The following is a 22,261-nucleotide window of genomic DNA, read 5'->3' on the forward strand; positions in this document are numbered from 1 at the left end:
TGTAAAAGACTGAATTATTGTTTTTGGTGGAACTCAGTTTGCCACTTGTATAAAATGGAAAGAGCGTTGGCAGTTCAAAAAGGATACTTTAATAAATTTAAGGATGTGTGGGGGCCATTAATAAATTATTATAATGACTAATTTTCACTTTTCCAAATTTAATATACATGCGGATTTCAGGTGGGGGTGGGTTTTGGTTTGTCCACTAATAAAATGTGTATGAATGACATAAGCTATTATATTCATGTGGTATATATTTGTTGTATATGAATTTGTTGTATATGAACACACACACATAAGAACATAAGAACATAAGCAGTGCCTCCGCCGGGTCAGACCATAGGTCCATCCCGCCCGGCAGTCCGCTCGCGCGGCGGCCCAAACAGGTCACGACCTGTCTGCATCACCAGAAGGGGCTCACTTGCCACCTTGTTTTCTCATTTAAGTCCTATCTTCCCATCGTAGTCCTAACCCTCCGGTCTTGCACATGCACGACCTATTGGGTTACTATACTTATTACCTGGTTAGCTTTCTATACCTGTGTTACATCCCAGCATCTCTCTCAGTATCCCACGATCCCTTTATCCCTCAGGAATCCGTCCAATCCCTGTTTGAATCCCTGTACCGTACTCTGCCTGATCACTTCTTCCGGTAGCGCATTCCATGTGTCCACGACCCTTTGGGTGAAAAAAAACTTCCTTGCATTTGTTTTGAACCTATCTCCCTTCAGTTTCTCCGAATGCCCCCTCGTACTTGTTGTCCCCTTCAGTCTGAAGAATCTGTCCCTATCCACCCCCTCTATGCCCCTCATGATCTTGAAGGTCTCTATCATATCTCCCCTGAGTCTCCTTTTTTCCAGAGAGAAGAGCCCCAGCCTATCTAATCTCACACACACAATATAATCGTATTAACAACACATAATGGTTAACCACAAAATTAAACTACACAAAGCACATTATATGCTTCTCAATATTCATTCCTACCAGAATGCAGATAACCCCATGCAAATACAGAACCAAAAACTAAAAGTAGTAATATATACAAACAAACCTTAAGATGCAAGACTCTGCATGCGGTTAGGGTTAAATCTTCTTTTTGAATGATGTTGTAGATTCTTCAAGTGATGATGTATTTTAATTGTTGATAACTACTGTACACTTGATGTAAATTATAAAATGAATAAAGAATTATAAAAAAAAAGAAAATTACTACAAAATAAATTGAAAGTTGATTAAAAATCCTATTGACTGATTGAATATATAACTCATGAAATATTGATTAAATGGCTCAGCACATTGATGATGCATAATGATTTGAAAAAATCACATATTGAAGGGAAAATCACACCAATATTGATATTCCACTGAACTACTCACTAAAGTATATATGTTAGAAATTCATTTAATCGCTAGGCTCCCAAAACAATTTTTATACCTAATTGAAATTGATTAATAACATTTAATTAAAATTGATTTATTACATTTAAACATTAATCCATTATGATTAAGAAATCTAAGTTCTAACGATCTATTGACTGATTAGATATGTGACTGATGAAAAATTGCCAAAAAATTAATTAAAAATTTTATTAACTGATTGAATACATAATTCATGATAAATTAATTGAAAAACCCAGCATATTAATATTACGGAATGATTTTAAAAAACTCACATGTAAAAGGGAAAATCACCCAGATATTGATATTAAACTCTACTGCTCACTGAAGTATATGTATTAAAAATTCATTTAATCGATAGGCTCCCAAAACCCTTTTTTTTGCCTGATTTCATTTGTTTAATTACGTTTAGACTTTTAAACCTATTTTTGCTGTGCGGGTGCTGATCATTTTTGCTCATTAAGAGTCTCTTTAAATAAGTAAGTAATTTCTATTTTGAATGACCGTTTCGACAATAAGTTCACAAATGGTATGTTTTTCCATGACTTTTTTGAGTTGATAAAATTGAGGTGGTTTGTGTGTCCGAGTTGGGATGTGAGTGTCTATTGAGAACGCCAATGCCATTTTGCTAGCACTTAGATATGATATTGGTTAGTGCTGCAGTTCGTGATAGGAAACATCATTAATAAAATGAGTTATTTTAAACACGACCGCTTCCCAAGTTCTCCCTTGGATTCTACCCGTGTGGAGTTCATTAAATGGTCAGATCTTTTAAAGATTTTTAGACTCGTGCTTATCAATTTACAGTTTTATAGTCAGGAGAACTTACTATGTAGGTTTAAAAGTCTAAACGTAATTAAACAAATGAAATCAGGCAAAAAAAGAGTTTTGGGAGCCTATCGATTAAATGAATTTTTAATACATATACTTTAGTGAGCAGTAGAGTTTAATATCAATATCGGTGTGATTTTCCTTTTCATGTGTTTTTAAATCATTCCATAATATTAATATGTTGAGTTTTTCAATTAATTTATCATGAATTACGTATTCAATCAGTTAATAAAATTTTTAATTAATTTTTTGGCAATTTTTCATCAGTCACATGTCTAATCAGTCAATAGATTGTTAGAACTTAGGTTTCTTAATCATAATGGATTAATGTTTAAATGTAATAAGTCAATTTTAATTAAATGTTATTAATCAATTTCAATTAGGTATAAAAATTGTTTTGGGAGCCTACCGATTAAATGAATTTCTAACATATATACTTTAGTGAGTAGTTCAGTGGAATATCAATATTGGTGTGATTTTCCCTTCAATATGTGATTTTTTCCCAATCATTATGCATCATCAATGTGCCGAGCCATTTAATCAATTTTTCATGAGTTATATATTCAATCAATCAATAGGTTTTTAATCAACTTTCAATTTATTTTGTAGTAATTTTCTATTAGTTATTTGTTTAATTAGTCATTAGATTGTTAGAACTCAGGTCTCTCAATTATAGGAATTGACAATTTAGAAATATAATATATTATATATTTCATAAAAGGTTAAAAAGATCATTTACAGGTTTTGCTAGGATGTTTACTTTTTAAAATACTGATCAAGTTTTGTTTTCTTTAGTTTTTGGTGCATGAATTGAAGGAGGCATAGCCCCTGATGAAACCAAGTGTGAAACGGCTGGGCAGCCGTCGGGCACAAAAGATAAGTGCCTTCCTTTCTTTAGCACCTTATGCACTGAATGCACTTTATAATTATTGAATACAATTAAATTAAGATTACAATAGATATTTAAAGCACATGTCACTTTACCAAGACCAATGATGAATTTATCACCACAGTAAGGGCATGAAAAACCAGTCAAGTAGTGCCTTGGGTATTTGAGGTCTGGTAATTCAATCTGACTTGATACGGGTAAGGGTAAATTAGATGCACATCTCCCTTGAGAAGTATACAGTGATATGGGGACTAAAACTATGCCAGGGTACACCTGATGGGGCCTCTGCGTGTGCGGATCACCGGACTTGATGGATCCAGGGTCTGATCCGGAGATGGCAATTCTTATGTTCTCTGGCTTGTACAAAAATTGTTAAGACACATCATCATATTTTTACAGGTATACGAGTCAAGCAAGTATTTGCTGAAATACTTCAGCTCTCAGATAGCATTTCTAACACAACTGTTAGCGCATTAAAGCCAGCATCCTCTCTCTCTGATTTTATCCCAATACTCTGCTACCACACTTTCCCAACAATTCAGGGTGCCGCACACATATTTTTACATTCTAGCAGGAACCTGCACTCCTGAAACTTTATCTAGCTCCTCGGCACACACTTTCCTGGAAGTAAACCAAAGATGGTGTCACTCTTTGCACCTCTTCCCTTGTAAAACAGGCTGGATCCATAAATACTGTGTTTGGTTTGGTTCTCTTGACCTCTTGCATCAAAGTCTGCCTGTACTATAAGTTGTTGTGGGTGATACATTTTTATTGCACATATTCGTTGGCCTTTATTTTCAGCCTGCCCATAGTAGACCACTATTAGTGTCATGGAGGCTACCATTTCTCCCGTTTGCCTCGCCAGGTTGGTTATGGAGATGGTGTTGGACTGCTAGTCTCACCCTCTTGTAGATTTCATCCACTTCTTCCATCTCAGTCTCCCTGCTTTTCTTCTTTCAGTTCATTCCATCCATCTATTTGCTCTTCTGCCCCTTGATAAGTCTCTCTCTTCCTCACTGACTCTGACTCCTAACTTTTCTTCTTTCTTGAATATTCATCTCCCTCCCTCATTCTTGGTGATTTCAACATTCAAGCTAACAACACCTTCGACTCTTATGCTTCTAGGCTCCTAGCCCTAACATCCTCATTCAATCTTCAGCTGTGCTTCACCACCTCTATCCACCAGAACAACCACTGCTTCATTTAATTCTCCAACTGCTCTATCACAAATTTCTTCACCACAGTCCTCCATCATCTGATAACTTTCACAACCCATCACCCTTCCCCCCAATCCCAGTTGATCTCTATCTGTACATTTAGTACTCTTTAGGCCATCAATACCTGCTCTCTCTCCACTGCTGTTTTGCCCCCTACTCTCTATCACTATGCTACACAAGTCTGTAAAAGTCTGTCTCCTCTTATAACACCACTCTCTCCTCTGTTCTAAATACCTTCGCTCCCCCCACACCATGTTCGGTAAGGCACAGCAAACCTATGGACCCTACCTGCCCTTCTAACTATTGCCCTGTCTCCCTTCAACCCTTCTTATCCAAGCTAATTGATCATGCTGTTATTCGACGTCTCAACTTTCTCTCGTCTTCAGCTATCCTTAATCCACTTCAGTCAGGGTTTCACCCTCTTCATTCTACATAAACTGCCCTCTACTTCATCCTCATCATCCTTGATCTATCTGCGGCTTTTGACATGGTAAGTCACCTCCTACTCATCAATACACTGTCTTTGCTTGCACGTCAGGGCTTTGTTAGCTCATGGTTTTTTCCTATCTCTCCCATCCCGCTTTTATCATATGCTCTGGTGGATCCTCCTCTTGTCACCATCTTTCTATTGATCACTATTGTACCTCAGGGCTCTGTCCTGGGATACTTCTTTTTCCCATCTACACTTCTTCCCGTGGTGCTTTAATCTCCTCCCATGATTTTTAGTATCACCTCTATACCAATGATTCACAGATCTATCTCTCTATACCTGAAATCTCTATAGACATTCAGACCCGAATCTCAGCCTGCCTCTCAGACATTGCTACCTGGATGTCCCACCGCCATCCAAAATTAAACATGGCCAAGACTTAGCTACTTATCTTTCCTCCTAATCCCACCTCTCCTCTTCCCCCATTCTCTATTTCTGTAGTCAATACCCTCATCCTTCCTGTCTCATCGACTCACAATCTTGGGGAAATTTTATTTATTTATTTCAGTATATATATACCACTTATAACCTAATGGTATACATGCAGGTACTCAAACATTTGGCCCTATCTATCCTGGTAGGCTCACATTCTATCTAATGACTGATCTCTCACTTTTTCTTCACAAATTCACAAATTTGTTGTTTCTTTCTCTACAACATTGCTAAAATATGACCCTTCCTTTCTGAGCACACTGCTAAGACCATCATCCATATTCTCATCACCTCAATCTTAGGCTACTGCAACCTGCTTCTCGCAGTCCTTCCTCTAAACCAATGGTCTCAAACTCGCGGCCCGGGGACAACATGCGGTCCGCTAGGTACTATTCTGAGGCCCTTGGTATGTTACCATTTTTCTAGAACGTTGCCCGCCTCACTGCTGTAACCTCACGCAAGCGCTTTCCTGCATCTGTATGTGATTGTAAGGTGGAATGGAGAGGACAATCGATGTCCAGTGCTGGAGGAGGTGAGAGCTGAAGGCGGTTGCGGACATGACCACCCGACACTTAAGGCACAGGTTTTCCAGGCACAAGTCGGATGTTGATTCTCTGCTCTACAATAAAGCTTAGAGGACTACACCAAAATCTTATCTCTTGCAGTTGATACTTTGGATTAGAATCTAAATCACAATTTTGCATGAGGTAAAAACTCTTTATAGTTTAAAAATCTTTCCTTAATTGCTTCTGATCATTTTAGCTATAAACAGCTGAAAGCAGTGCAACATGCAGAAAGTGAAAAACTATCTAAACTTCACTTTCTGCATGTTGCACTGCTTTCAGCAGTGTATAGCTGAAATTATCAGAAGCAATTAGGGAAAGATTTATAAACTATAACGAGTTTTACCTCATGCAAAGTTGTCATTTTTTTAATAAGACATTAACTATTTTTTCTGCGGCCCTCCAAGTACCTACAAATTCAAAATGTGGCCCTGCAAAGGGTTTGAGTTTGAGACTGCTGCTCTAAACCATCTCATTCCCCTTTAATCTGTTCAGAACTCTGCTGCACGCCTCATATTCCACCAATGTTGCTATGCCCACACAACCCCTCTCCTCAACACACTTCATTGTCTCCCCATCCATTTCTGCATACAGTTCAAACTTCTCTTACTGACGTACAAGTGTATTCACTTGCTGGATGGGGAAAGAACAGGAGTGACACCAAACTCCTGTGGCATTCTGGTTGAAAAAGCACTGTACTAAAGAGTGCTAAGCCCCTGCATGCAGTTAGTGCATGAGAAAAGGCTTATTGCAAAAAGCTTCTTGTGAGAATATCCCAGACTTTACCACCCCATTGTCAATAATATGACCTATATTAAATAATATAGATTAAATTATGCTAATATGTATTAATGTGCCTTAACTCATACTAAAATATTAATGTTTCTGGAGTAGAGAAATAGCCTAATAGTTAGTGCAATGGTCTAAAAATCAGGGAAACAGGGTTTGATTCCTACTGCAGCTCCTTGTAACTCTGGGTAAGTCACCTAACCCTATGTTACCCATGGTACCAAACCAAGTATCTGCTTATAATACGTAAACTGCTTTGATTGTAACCATAGAAAGGTAGATACTGGAATATAAGTCAATCCGAATATGTCGAGACCCCCATTTTTCCCCCCAAAAAGGAGGAAAAATGTTTGACCTGAATATAAGTCAGGCGGCTTAATACTGAAGTGCCCTGCCTTGCCAGGATCTGCACCCGGTGCCCCCTGCCTCCCCGTCAGGCTCTGCACCTAGCCCCCTTCTCTCCATCCCGTCAGGCTCTGCACCCAGCTCCCTTCCCACCCTCCTCTGTTAGGCTCTGCACCCAGCCTCCTCCCTGCCAGGCATTGCACACAGTCCCCTTCGCTCCCTTGCAGGCTCTTCACCCAGTCCCCCCTCCCTGCCCTGTCCTCTGGCCACAGTTGAATCCCTGGTGGTCCAGAGGTGTAGTGGGCAGGAGTGAGCTTTCTGTATTCCTGCCCCCCTGCTAATCCAGTCGATCACTGCTGCGAGTTCTGGCTTCAGCCACTCAGTGGTACCAAACAGGAGCGCACTTTGGCGCTGCTGCTAGGCACTGAGTGGCTTCCTAAATGGCTCCCATGAATTCTTGTGAGAATTTACGGGAACCATTCAGGGAGGCACTCCTGCTTGGTACTGCTCAGCGGCAGAAGCCAGAACTCGTGGCAGCAACCGCCCAGGTTAGCAGCGGGGCAGGAGCACAGAAAGCTCGTTCCTGCCTGCTACACCCCAGGACCACCAGGGATTCCAGCAGCAGAGGAAGTACAAATAACAGGCCAGGGAGGGGAGAAAGGGTGCAGAGTCTGGCAGCCCGGTAGAGGCCTGTAATAAGTCTGAGTGGGGGATGGGTGGGCACTGGTTCAAATATAAACCTGGACCCCCATTTTTGGGCCAGTTTTTTGGCCCCCAAATCCTGGTTTATATTCGAATATATACGGTATATCAAATCCCATCCCCTTTCCACTATTAGTAAATCTAGCCCTTAGTCAGTTTTGAATTACAATTGATTAGATTTAATCAATGGTTTTGGAGATTAATTTAAAAAATGTATGTATCTTCTAAAAAGAAAACAACCCCCCTCTCCAATAATAAGCATATGATGGTCAGCAATCTTTTAAATGCTGTCTGCTGCAGTCATTTTGGGCCTGAATATTCATAGTAATGTAGTAACAGTTAGCAGATAAAGACTTGCGTAGTTCATCCAGCCTGCCTAACAAGATGGCCACAGTTGAATCTGTTACTAAGTTAAGGTTCCACTTCATTATGATTAAATGTAATCTCTATATCTTCCTGCCAATCTTGAGGCACAAATTGTAGAAGTCTGCCCCTTACCCAAGGCCAGTTTTAGACATGCTGGGGCCCAGGGCAGAAATTAAGGAGGGGGCCCCCAATCTCTTCTCCTCCCTGCACACTCCCCAATCTCCCCACCTGCTATTTTACCACCACACATAATACAATTTTAAATGACTTTACAACAAAACCCAGAGAGACCTTTACCAAATTCAGAACAAGGGATCACAAATAGAAATAGAAATTGAACAAGAAATTATACTCAGCAAATATCACAGCAATGGAGAAATAAACACAGATATGCACTTCTTTCAGTACTGAACACACAGGGGTCCTGGGCCTAGTCCATCAAAAACTAGCCATCCCCTTGCTGTGGCTGGTGGGGATACTGAAGTTTTGTCAGTTGAAGACCACCTCCTCCAGTTTGGCTGCCAGAAATCTCCAAGTCCAGCAGCTAGCAGCGATGTCTCTGAGCTGCCACCAGCTGCAGAGCTTGAAGAGTTCTGGCCGCTGGACTAGAGGACGTCGTCTTCAGCTGGCAGGGCTTTGGGAAGCCCACCAACTTAGATATTTATAATTTGCATTTGGGTAGGAGGCATGGTGGGAAGAAAATTTAGTGCCTACCCACTTTGGGCACAGGGCAACTGCCCAACCTCACCCTCCCTCCTCCATCAGCTATCTGGTAAGCCACTGGACACACAGATCAAGTTTCAAGTTTATTAAAAATTTGATTAATCACTTATTCAAAATTCTAAGTGATGTACAAAAAAGTAAAATTACAAAATTTCTGGAGGAAACAAAACAAACGAATAAGACTAACCTAACAAAACATCTATCATATTAAAACCCTAAGCATGCATGCGCACTTACAAGTTCATGATCCCTGCCTTCATGATCTGTAGCTCCATGGGAGTGTTTGACATGTTCAGCTGGAGCCTGCAGCAGTTTGTGTGCGGTGGACCCTTTTCCTTTTGGTTTAGTTTTGGTGGGCAGCAGCGGTGGTGGACCGGGGGGAGTGTGTTTGAAGCAGCGGTAGGCCAGACGGTACATAGCAGCAGCAGGGAGCCGGTATGGGGGGCAGGCTTCAGTACTGGAGGGAGGCAGGCAGGCAGGCTGGCTTGCTTTAGCGTGGCAGATAGGGAGAGAGGTAGGCTGGCTAGCTTCGGGGGAGGGGGGTGGGACAAAGGCTGGAAGGCAGTGAGGGGGCACATAGGAAGGAGCATTGGGGACACTAAGGACATGGGAAGGAGGCACTGGAGCATAAGGACATGGGAAAGGGCACTAAGGACATGGGAAGGAGGCACTGGGGGCACTAAAGACATGGGAAGGGGCACTAAGGACATAGGAAGGAGGCACTGGGGCATAAGGACATGGGAAGGGGCACTAAGGACATGGAAAGGAGGCACTGGGGGCACTAAGGACATGGGAAGGGGCACTAAGGACATAGGAAGGAGGCACTGGGGCATAAGGACATGGGAAGGGGCACTAAGGACATGGAAAGGAGGCACTGGGGGCACTAAGGACATGGGAAGGGGCACTAAGGACATGGGAAGGAGGCACTGGGGGCACTAAGGACATAGGAAGGAGGCACTGGGGCATAAGGACATGGAAAGGAGGCACTGGGGCACTAAGAACATAGGAAGGGGCACTAAAGACATAGGAAGGAGGCACTGGGGGCACTAAGGACATAGGAAGGAGGCACTGGGATCACTAAGGACATGGGAAGGAAGGAGGGAGGGAATAGAAAGGGACAATTGTTGGACCTGAGTGTAGAAAGCGGCCAAGGAGAGAGAGAAAGAAAGACAGACAGACACATCTACTCTAGCACCCGTTAATGTAATGTGCTTAAAAACTTGTATTAAACAAAAGGAAGAAATAGGGAAAGAAATATAAGTTGTTGATAGTAAATAAGACAAGTAGGAGAAAAAAAAACAATAGGAAGGGTGAGAGCAATGGGCTTCAAATAAGTTGTGAAATAGGATTCAATTGAGGTTCCTAATCTAGCTTTATAGCAGTCAAATGCATCTTTAAAAAGAAAGCATTTTAACTTGCTCTTGAATCTGTCTAGGTTGTGTTCTTCCCTTAAATGAATAGGTTGGGAATTCCATGTTTGGGGGGCTGTGACAGAAAAGATGAATTGCCTCTGCAGTACATTTAAAATACAACACTTTTGTGGTCTGGATATTTTATTTTTCCATCATGCAGGTTCCATTTTGTCTCTTATGCTTTCCCATGTCTTCTGATAATTCCCTTTCCAGTAGTTGCTGTCTATATATCTCTTCTCCTCTCTCCTGTGTTTCATTCCCTCACTACACTTGCTTTAATATACTGATCTTTCCTTTTTTTTTGCTTTTACATAAGAACATAAAAATTGCCGCTGCTGGGTCAGATCAGTGGTCCATCGTGCCCAGCAGTCCACTTATGCAGCGGCCCTCTGGTCAAAGACCTAACTGAGACTAGCCCTACCTGCGTATGTTCTGGTTCAGCAGGAACTTGACTAACTTTGTCTTGAATCCCTGGAGGGTGTTTTCCCCTATGACAGACTCCGGAAGAGCGTTCCAGTTTTCTACCACTCTCTGGGTGAAAAAGAACTTCCTTACATTCGTACGGAATCTATCCCCTTTCAATTTTAGAGTGTGCCCTCTCGTTCTCCCTACCTTGGAGAGAGGGACAACCTGTCCTTATCTACTAAGTCTAGTCCCTTCAGTACCTTGAATGTTTTGATCATGTCCCCTGTCAATCTCCTCTGTTCGAGGGCGAAAAGGCCCAGTTTAATCTTTCACTGTACAGCAACTTCTCCAGCCTCTTAACCATCTTAGTCGTTCTTCTCTGGACCCTTTCGAGTAGTACTGTGTCCTTCTTCATGTACAGCGACCAGTGCTGGATGCAGTACTCCAGGTGAGAGAATACCATGGCCCGGTACAGACAGGCAAGGAAGGCGTAGAAGATAAGCGGCAAGGCAAGAAGATAAGGAAGGGGTAAGCCCAGGAGGTAACACACGCGCACACAATCAACAAGGCAACAGCAGGCAAAGAAGGATAAGAAAACATAAGAACATAAGCATTGCCTCTGCCGGATCAGACCAGGGGTCCATCGTGCCCGGCAGTCCACTCCCGCGGCGGCCCTCCAGGTCCATGACCTGAAAGTGTTCCCTACCTAACCTAAAATGTCCATACCCTATTCGCTCAATGTCCTGTAAGGTAAACCACTATCTGTACCCTGTTATCCCCTTCGCTTCCAGGAAGTCTTCCAGTCCCTTTTTTGAACCCCAGAATTGTACTCTGTCTTATCACCTCTCCGGGAAGTGCGTTCCAGGTGTCTACCACCCGTTGAGTGAAGAAGAACTCCCTTGCATTCGTTATGAATCTGTCTCCTCTCAGTTTTTCTGAATGACCTCTTGTTTTAGTTGTCCCTGCTAGTCTAAAGAATCTGTCCCTCTCCACCTTATCAATGCCTTTCATGATTTTATCAATGCCTTTCATGAAAAGGCAGACTCAAGAGAGTACACACACAAATACACAGGCGAACGGTAAAAGCAGGCTTAGAAGGCAAGAAAGAGGCAGATGACATGCAAGCACAAGCCAAGGGAAGCGGAAGACGAAGAAGGTAAGGAAGATCCAGCCACAGGAGTGAGCACACTAGCAAAGAGTACCAGGACTCCTAGAAGGTGGACAAGAATGGAAGCTGAAGGAACCCAGAGGATGAGCTTCCCAGTGTACTGCACAGACTGCCACATGTACGACTACCTCCCTCGGGGCGGCAGTCGTACGTGTGCGGACGATGTCAGGAACTGAAGAGCTTGAAGAGCACAGGATCCAAGAGCTGGAGGGACTCTACATCTCAGAAGACCCATTCCAGACAGCCGAAGACCCTATGCGAGAGAGGAACATCGAGGAACAAGTCAGGGAGCTCGAGAAATTCATCAAGGATGCCTACAGGAGAGTGGAAGAACAGAAACACGAGCAGCACAGGAACGAAGAAGATGCACAGAACAGAGGACAAAAAACATCTGACACCATGGTAGGAGGTACCCATAGAGGAATCTCGCAGAAAAAAGGGACAAGATTCTATCAGGGCCTAGAGGGAGAAGAAATGAAGCAGACCAAGGACAAGGACCTGCGACTGCAACGGAAGCTGAAAAAGGGGAAATCTGAAATCCTGGTGGGAGACTCAATCCTAATACAAGTAGACAGTCACATAGCAGGAGGGAGAGAGGACCGGCTAGTGACCTGTCTCCCAGGAGCAAGAACAAAGGACATTGTCGACAGAATTGAAAAAATCCTGGAGGGAGCATATGTTGAAGAGACAGCAATGATAGTCCACGTTAGGACGAATGATGTCACCAGGAGAGACTATAGCAAGAATGCACTTATGGAACAGTTCAAGATCTTAGGGAGGAAGCTGAAGATGAGGACCCAGAGAATAGCCTTCTCAGAGATCCTGCCAGTACCGAGAGCAGAAGCAAAGAGGCAGACGGAACTACAATCAATAAATGCGTGGATGAGGAGATGGTGTGAGGAAGAGGGATTTCTCTTTGTGAGGAACTGGTCAACTTTCTGGGGCAAGAACAAGCTCTTCAAGAGTGATGGACTACACCTGAGCATGGCAGGAACTAGATAACTAGCAAATAACATCAGAACAGCAATAGAGCAAGCTTTAAACTAAGCAGAAGGGGAAAGCCAACAGTCGACCTGACGTCAACAGTTCGGAAGACAGTATCCCGAGAAGATACTGAGTGGGAAAAATGCTGGGAAGACATAAATGGCATACAACAGGAGCTGGAAAAAAACCAAGGGAGCCAGATGAAGCGAGAGGAGGAAGCAGGAGCATACTACAAGGAGAAGGCAAAATGGAACAGGACAAAGGGAAGGAACAAGAGGAGGATAATAGGAACATACCACAAGGGGAAGACAAAAGAGACAAAAATCAGGAGTCGGCAGGTCAGGAAGGGGACGGAAAGAAAAATGAAACGCAAGGGAAAATAACAAGAAAGAAAAAATACCAGGACATGAACTGCATATACACTAATGCAAGGAGTCTAAAAAACAAAATGGGGGAATTAGAAGTCATGGCCAAAAATGAGAGCCTAGACATCATAGGGATAATGGAAACATTATGGAACGAGGAAAATAAATGGGACATTGTGCTGCCAGGGTACAAGCTCTACCGAAAAGACAGGACGCATCAGAAAGGAGGAGGAATAGCACTATACATTAAGGACACCATTCACTCGACCAGTGTGGACGCAGCACTGATCAATGACCAACTGGAGTCACTATGGGTTAAAATACCAGGAATAAACAGAACCGAGATAAAGATGGGACTGTACTACCGTCCACCTGGGCAAACTGAAGCAAATGATACAGAAATGGAAGCTGAGTTGAGGTGGGAATGCAAGAACACTAACACCATAGTTATGGGAGATTTCAACTATCCCGGGATAGACTGGAGTCTTGGAATTTCAAAATGTACAAAGGAAACGGAGTTCCTGGAGGCTGTGCGGGACTGCTTCATGGAACAACTAGTCAAGGAACCAACGAGAGGGTCAGCGATTCTGAATCTAATCCTCAACGGGCTGAAGGAAGTGGAAGTAGTGGGACCATTAGGTAAAAGTGACTACAACATGATCCAGTTCAAAGTGGAAGTAGGATTACCAAAGGGAAAGAGAACCAATGTAACAATGTTTAACTTCAAGAAAGGGAACTATGATGCCATGAGACAAATGGTGAGAAAAAAACCTCAAAGACAGCTCCAAGAAAGCGCATACTGTGGAGCAAGCCTGGTCCTTATTCAAAGACACGGTAAACGAGGCGCAAAACCTGTATATACCCAGATTTAGAAAATGATGCAAAAAGAATCAAACGAAAGACCCGGCATGGATGACCAATGAAGTAAAGAAAGTGATAGGAGACAAGAAAAGATCATTTTGGAAATGGAAAAAGGACAAAACCGAAGAAAATTGGAAAGAGCACAGGAAGCAACAAAAAGAATGTCACGGAGTGGTCAGAAAAGCAAAGAAAGAATACGAAGAGAGACTAGCCAAGGAAGCACAAAATTTTAAACAATTCTTCCGATATGTGAAAGGAAAGCAGCCGACGAGGGAGGAGGTGGGACCTCTGGATGAGGGAGACAGGAAGGGAGTGGAGAAGGAGGAAAAAGAGGTGGCTGACAGACTAAACGTTCTTCTCATCGGTCTTTACAAGAGAAGACACATCCAACGTACCGGAACCGGAAAATATCTTCTAGGGGGATCAAGAGGGAAATTATCATGCAAGGAGGTAAGCCTCGAAGATGTACTCAAGCAGATAGATTAAAAACTGACAAATCTCCGGGCCCAAACGGGATCCACCCGAGAATACTGAAAGAGCTCAGGGATGAAACAGCGGAGTTACTACGGCAGATTTTTAACCTATCCTTGAAAACAGGGGTAATCCTGGAGGACTGGAGGATAGCAAATGTTACAGCTATCTTCAAAAAAGGATCGAGAGGTGACCCAGGGAACTACAGACCAGTGAGCTTAACCTCAGTTCCGGGGAAGATGGCCGAATCATTAATCAAGGAAAGTATAAATGAGCATTTAGAAAAAAAATCTGATGAGAACAAGCTAGCATGGTTTCTGTAAAGGAAGATCATGCCAAAGGAACCTACTTCATTTCTTTGAGGAGATAAGCGAACAATTGGACAAGGGTGACCCCATAGACATCACATATCTGGATTTCCAAAAAGCTTTCGACAAGGTACCTCAAGAGCGCCTACTAAGAAAACTGTGGAGCCATGGGGTGGTAGGGGACGTGCACAGATGGATCAGGAATTTGCTGGCAGACAGGAAACAGAGGGTAGGAGTAAAGGGTCACTACTCTGACTGGAAAGGGGTCATAAGTGGTGTCCCACAGGGGTTAGTGTTGGGACCACTGCTGTTCAATATATTCATAAATGACCTGGAAACAGGGATGAAGTGCGAAGTTATAAAATTCACGGACGACACAAAACTCTCCAGTAGGGTCAGAACTGTTGAGGAATGCAAAGATCTACAAAGAGACCTGAACAAACTGAGCGAATGGGCAGAAAGATGGCAGATGAGCTTCCATGTAGAGAAATGCAAAGTCTTGCACATAGGGAAAGGGAACCCGATGTACAGCTATACGATGGGAGGGAGGGTACTGGGGGAAGGCAACCTAGAAAAGACTTGGAGGTATTGGTGGATAAAATAATGAAGCCGGCGGCGCAATGTGCAGCGGCCTCACAGAAAGCGAACAGAATGTTGGGCATTATCAAAAAGGGTATCCTACCACTGTATCGAGCGATGGTGTGCCCGCATCTGGAGTACTGCATCCAATACTGGTCGCCGTACCTTAAGAAGGATATGGCGATACTCGAGAGGGTCCAGAGAAGAGCGACTAGGATGATAAAGGGCATGGAAAACCTTTCATATGCTGAAAGGCTGGAGAAGCTGGGGTTCTTTACCATGGAAAAGCGGAGACTTAGAGGGTACATGATAGAGACTTATAAGATCATGAAAGGTATAGAGAAGGTGGAGAGGGATAGATTCTTCAGACTAGCGGGGACAACAAAAACAAGAGGGCATTCAGAAAAATTGAAAGGAGACAGTTTCAAAACGAATGCTAGGAAGTTCTTCTTCACTCAGAGGGTGGTGGACACATAGAATGCGCTCCCAGAAGAGGTGATAGGAAAGAGTACAATATTGGGTTTCAAAAAGGGATCGGATGATTTCCTGAAGGTGAAGGGGATTGAAGGATACAGATAGAGGGTAACTTTACAGGATACTAAATGAATAGGCGATACAAGTTTTAGGTAAAGGATCACTTACAGGTCATGGACCTGGGGGGCCGCCGCGGGAGCGGACTGCTCGGCACGATGGACCCCTGGTCTGACCCGGCAGAGACAATGCTTATGTTCTTATGTGATCCACTGAGTCTTTTCCTCTATCTTCTTGCATGGTATCCTCTGGGTATACCGGTTCCCAAACCATTGACGCTATCTCATGGTCGACTGTCAGCTTTCCCCCTCTTCCTAGTTTAAAAACTTCTCAACTTCTCTTTTGATGTTGCTTGCAAGTAGCCTCGTTCGGTCTCTGCTGAGGTGGAGTCCGTCCTTCCTGTATAGCTTGCTCTTCTCCCAGAACATCATCCAGTTGTGCATCATCCAGTAGAATCCTTCTTCCTCACACCAGCGCTGCATCCACGTGTTGACTGCTTGCAGCTCCATCTGCCTCTTCTCATCAGCCCTGGATACCGACAGGATCTCCAAGAATGCTATCCTCTGTGTGCTGGTCTTCATCTTCCTTCCCAGCATCCGGAACTGGTCCTTCAGTACTTCTCTGTTGTAGTTTCTGTTGCTTACGTTGTTCATCCCCACATGGATCATCACCACCATCCTTCTTCCACACTGTTGATGATCCCATCGATGTGGCTCACTATGTCTTCTACCTTGGCTCCCGGTAGGCAGGTCACCAGCCGATCCAGCCTTCCTCCCGCTTGTCGACTTGTCTGATGATGTGTCTGATGATGAATTCCCCTACAACGATTACTGTCCTCTCTATCTTCTCTTGATTCTCCAGCCGCAGGTCCGTGTCCCTGGTGTATGTCCATCTCTCCTGCTGCATGTCCATATACTTCGTTCTTGCTGCTGTGTCACCCATTTCTTTGTGGTGGTTGTTCGTCGTGTGGTCCACACTCTCTCTAGGTGTCTTTTGGCAGTTCCACTGTTGTTGGTGATTTTCCACGGTCTCCTTGTATGCCTCCTTTATGAACTTCTCCAGCTTTCGGACTTCTTCCTCGATGGTGTCCTCTGTCTTGTTCTCTGCTTCCTCTGTCTTGACATTCTCTGCATCTCTGTCTCCCTCCTCCACTGCTTGAAGTGCCTCCAGTTCCAGTATTCTACCCTCGAGGAGTCTGACTTGTCTCTTCAGGCTCTCCACTTCTCTACATCGAGCGCATACATAAAACTGCCACCCAGAGGTGGTCAAACATATGGCAGATGGTGCAGAAAACTGGCTAGCTCAACATCTTGCTTCCATCTGCATCTCCATCTACCCAAATGACACTGTTTCCTTCTTTTTACTTTTCAGCTACCTACCAATTTCCCATCTTCCATTCTCATGCTGTAACTCTCATATTTCCCATCTCACACCTTGCCCAGACTCCTATACTCTTCTAGCTTTCATCTACTCCTCATTACCACTTTTCTACTTCTGTACTCTTCTGCACGACTCATCTTCTATCAACGCTCATGTCACCCCTCTCCTTAAGTCACTTCACTGGCTCCCTATCTGCCATCGCATACAGTTCAAGTTCTTATTGCAGACTTACAAGTGTGTTCATTCTGCTTCCTCTCAATATTTTGCCTCTCAATACTTCTCTCTCCTGGAATAAATTACCCAAGTTTGTCCATCAATCCCCGTTCCCTTCCCTTGTTTAAAAGCATACTGAAAACCCACCTTTTTGATATAGCTTTCAATCCTTAATCCTACTCCTCTGCCCTCCAACCCAGCCAGCTGATTAACCGTTCCCCTTAACTGTATCCATGACATCCTGTTTGTCTGTCTAGCTTGTTTAGACTGTAAACTCTTTGAAGCAGGGACTGTTTTCATACTTTTTGACTCTGTACAGCGCTGCGTGCATCTGTTAGCACTATAGAAATAATTAATAGTAGTAGTAGTACTCATTATCCTCCTTTCTTCTCTTCATTACAACATTTCTACTTCTGTACTCAATCTCCTGCCACTCTCATCTCTTGGTCTTTCTCACATGATTACACAATTTCCTCTATTCCTGTAGCCCAGCACAAGAACAAGAATAACCTTACTGGGTAAGACCAATGGTCCATCAAGCTCAGTAGCCCATTCTCATGGTGGTCAATCTAGGTAACTAGTTCCTGGCAAAAATCCAAAGAGTAGCAATATTCCATGCTACCGATCCAGGGCAATCAGTGGCTTCCCCATGTCTTTCTCAATAACAGACTATGGACTTTTCCTCTAGGAAATTGTCCAAAACTTAAAACCAGCTAAGCTTCCACTCTTACCACAACCTCTGGCAAAGCATTTCAGAACTTAACTATTCTCTGAGTGAAAAATATTTCCTTCTATTGGTTTTAAAAGTATTACCCTGTAACTCATAGGCAGCGGAATGCTTTTTTGTTTGAGGTGGCCCGCATGCTGTGCCCCAGACCTCAACCCCATAATAGTACTAATTGTAATACCATTTTTTCCATTCATTTTTCATATGTACACACAATATAATCTTATTAACAATACATAATTGTTAACCACAAAATTAAACTACACAAAGCACACTGTATGTATGCTTCTCAATATTCATTCCTACCAGAACACAGATAAAAATTTGGGATCACAAACTAAAAGTACTAATATATATAAATGAAACCCTAAGATTCAAGACTCTACATGTAGTACAACCCCAGAGAAATAGAAACAAATGCATTTCTTCAGTGCAAAATATAGACAGCAGATGTAATTTCTCAAAACTGACAACAATTCAATCACTAAATTGAAAATAAAATCATTTCCTCTACCTTTGTTATCTGGTGATGGTTTTCAAACCATCTTTCCGTCTCTGGCTGCACTTCCTTCTGTCTGTGCTCTTAACTGTGGCCACCTTATCCGTTTGCTGTTTTTCTTTCCTTCACTTTCTGCCATACATCATTGTAACAATGTATCTGTAACTACATCAAATATCTGGTACAATAAACATAGCCTGCATCTTATACATATTAGTCTGCAGTTTTCTTTTGTTTTATACATCCATCTTTAACATTAACTTTTAACATTCAACTTTCTTCTATCCATGTATACCATCGCCTCCCTCTTTCTTCTCCCCTACTCCCATCATTCCATAAGAAGTATTTCTTCTTATCTCTTCCCTGTTATACTCATTGTTGTACACCATCTCCTCCTTCTGTCTCCCCTTCCCCTCCATCCTTATGCACCATCTCATCCCTCTTCCATGGTCAGATATCTCTGTCTTCCCCCTTCCTCCCTCATATGGTCTGTCATCTTTCTCCTCTCCTTCCTATAGCCTGGAATCTCTCTCCTCTCCCATGGTCTGGCATCTCTCTTTCCTTCCCTCCCTTTTCTTGGGATCTAAGATTTCTCTCCTCTCCTTTCTGCCACCTGGCATCTCTCTCTCCTCCTTCCCTTCCATTCTGTGATCTGGCATTTTTCTCTCTCTCTCTCCTTTCCATTCCAGTGATCTGATATCTCTTACTCCCTCCTCTCCACCACAATCATGTCCAACAATTTTTCCTCTTTCTTCCTTTCCCCATATACATCACCTCTCTTTCCCTCTCACACCACACACCTATGTCTAAAAATTATCTGTTCCTTTTCCCTCCCCCATGGCAGTATTTCTTTCTCTCCCTTCCTACTACCCCACCTGTGCAGCATCTCTCTTTTCCTCATTTCCCAGCCTTTCCCCCCAGCCCGTGCATTTGTCCTTCCCAACCCTCTCCCAGTACGTGCAGTATCTGTCCTCCCTGCCTTCCCAACTCCCTACCCGCAGCCCCAGACTGTGATGTATATAACGCTATTTCCTTCCTTCCCCCTAGCCGGACCTTGCCGCATGACCTCTTTCTTTGGCCTTCAATGCTTGACTCCCTGACTCCCAAACTCTCCCATACACCTACCTCCTCCCTGGTGTTTGTTGTTTTTTTTTTTGTTGTTTTTTTTTTTTTTTTTTTTAAATCTTCGGGCAGCGTTGATGAAATCATTGTCTTGCTGTCAACCTGCCTTGGAAGTCTTCTTTCAGCAGCAGTCCGCCTATTCAGAAACAGGAAATTGACTGAAAGAAGACTTCCGGGGCAGGCTGATGGCAAGACACTGATCATGTCGATGCTGCCTGAAGATTTAAAAAAAACAAACACCGGGGAGGAGGTAGGTGTGTGGGAGAGTTTGGGAGTCAGGAGTCAAGAGTTGAAAGCAGAAGAAAGGGGTTGTGCGGCAGGATCCCGCTAGGGGGGAAGGAAAGAAATATTTGAATATAAGTTGATACGAATATAAGTCGAGACCCCCATTTCCCCCCCAAAAAAATGCGGAAAAAATGGTTGACTCGAATATAAGTCAGGCGACTTAATATTCAAGTGCCCTGCTTTGCGAGGCTCTGCATCCAGCCTCCCTCTCTCCCTGTCAGGCTCTACACCCAGCCTCCCTCCCCCCCTTTCAAACTCTGCACCCAGCCTCCGTCCCTCCCTCTCCCCTATCAGGCACTGCACCCAGCCCCCTTCCCTCCCCCTATCAGGTTTTACACCCAGCCTTCCTCCCCCCGGTCAGGTTTTGCACCCAGCCTCCCTTCCCCCAGTCAGACACTGCACCCTTCCCTCCCTCCTAACCCCTGTCAGACTCTTCACCCAGCCCCCTTCCCTCCCAACCCCTGTCAGGCTTTTCACCCAGCCCCCTTCTTTCCTTCCTTCCTCCCCTCCCCTGTCAGACTCTGCACCCAACCCCCCTCCCTCCCAGGCTCTGCACCATGTCTCACCTCTCTGTCCTGTCCTCCTACCTCCTCTGACGATCCCTGATGGTCCAGAGGTGCAGCGAGCAGGGAGTGAGCTTTTCGCGCTGCTGGCCCCACTGCTAACCTGGTGCTACTATTTAGGATTCTGTTAGGTACTTGGTGACCTGGAATTGGCACTGCTGGAAGCCAGATGGACTATTGGCTATCCCCAGTATAGCTATTCTTATGTTCTTTCTTCCTCTCCTGAGCTCTCATGAAACCCCCCTTGTACTAATCAACTGGGAAAAGGGCAAATGGGAGGGCAGACTCTGAAACAACATATAGTTTAAACCAGATTGGTCAGATTAGACAAGTTGTCATCTATTAGGTTGCTATGACTAATTCTGTTCATGCCATTTCATTAACTTATGTAACTTTATAAAAAAAGGTTATAGGAATACTATTTAAAAATGTTTTCTGTTCCTCTTACAGAATTGCCAGGATGATTCGTCAAGAAAGGGGGCATGCCCTACTTGTTGGTGTAGGAGGTACAGGAAAGCAGTCTCTTACTAAATTAGCCACTTATATGTGTGGCTATAAATGCTTTCAGATAGAACTTAGCCGTGGTTATAATTATGATACCTTTCATGAAGATCTGCGCAAACTATATAGAATGGCAGGAAATTGAAGCCAAAGATATGGTTTTCTTTTCACTGACACACAGGTATGTAAGAAAAACTAATTGCATTATTTGCTAAATAAAAGTTGAACTATTCATGATGTCTTAAGAATTTAGGGCTTCTTTTACAAATCTGCGCTAGTGGCTGCTATGCGGCAAACACTCTAGCGTCCATTGACGTTGGAGCAGTTACCGCAGCAGCAACTGCTAGCATGACTTCATAAAAGGGGATATTAGACTTGTATTCTTGAACCATTAGTTCTGATTTCAAATCATTTATTTTCATGTTAACAATTCAAAATGAATGAGCCAACAAAATGGTTAGAGAAACAAGTTGTAAAACAGAAATCAGGGTCAGATCTTGCTGTTCCCACTGATTCTCTGTATGACCTTAGGAAAGTAATTTCACCTTCCATTGCCTCAGCTAGAACTTTGATTTATGAATAATACTTTGGGCCGGATTCTGTATAGGACGCCTGGTCTCAGAAGCCAAAGGGCATCCTATATAGAATTGAGCCTAAGGCCACCTACAATAAACCCGATGCTATAACTGACGTCCATGTTACAAACACCGGTTAGAGAATCGCATTATTGTAGATGTGGCCGCTAAGCTTATCTCAGCAAGGGATCTCCCTGCCCTGATAAGCTTATTGGCCATGATTGCGGCCGCCAGTCTCCCCCCCCTGAAAGAAAGCGGCACCCCCCACCCCTGAAGATCGCTGGCAGGAGGGTGCCCAATCCTATGGCATGGCCTTAGGCACATGGGCCAACCAGAATCTTAGGTTGGCCCATGTGCCTAATGCCCCGCCCATAAGAGGGGCCATACGTGCCTAGGCCAATCAGGCCTTAGGCCCCTCCCTGGTGCATCCCACAATGCACCAGGAAGGGGCAGGCCCATCTCATTTCGACAGAGGTGGGCCTGCCAGATGGACGGTGGGAAGACCCGGTCGGCCGGCCATCATTAAAGGTTAGCAGGGGGGGTTAGGAGGGGTGGGGTCGCCTGGATA

At 43.7% G+C, this 22,261-nt stretch overlaps 1 protein-coding gene across 1 annotated transcript in view; it reads left to right on the top strand.

Annotated features, from left to right (window-relative positions):
* The window catches only part of LOC117347325 (dynein heavy chain 6, axonemal-like), a 2,502,256-nt gene that overhangs the window by 1,514,886 nt on the left and 965,109 nt on the right, over positions 1-22,261 (top strand). Inside the window, 1 exon segment of the mRNA XM_033918113.1 lies at positions 21,068-21,299. Coding sequence (XP_033774004.1) covers positions 21,068-21,299 — 232 coding nt within the window.

Source organism: Geotrypetes seraphini, chromosome 1 (assembly GCF_902459505.1).
Source record: "Geotrypetes seraphini chromosome 1, aGeoSer1.1, whole genome shotgun sequence".
In the NCBI taxonomy this organism is placed as follows: Eukaryota; Metazoa; Chordata; class Amphibia; order Gymnophiona; family Dermophiidae; genus Geotrypetes; species Geotrypetes seraphini.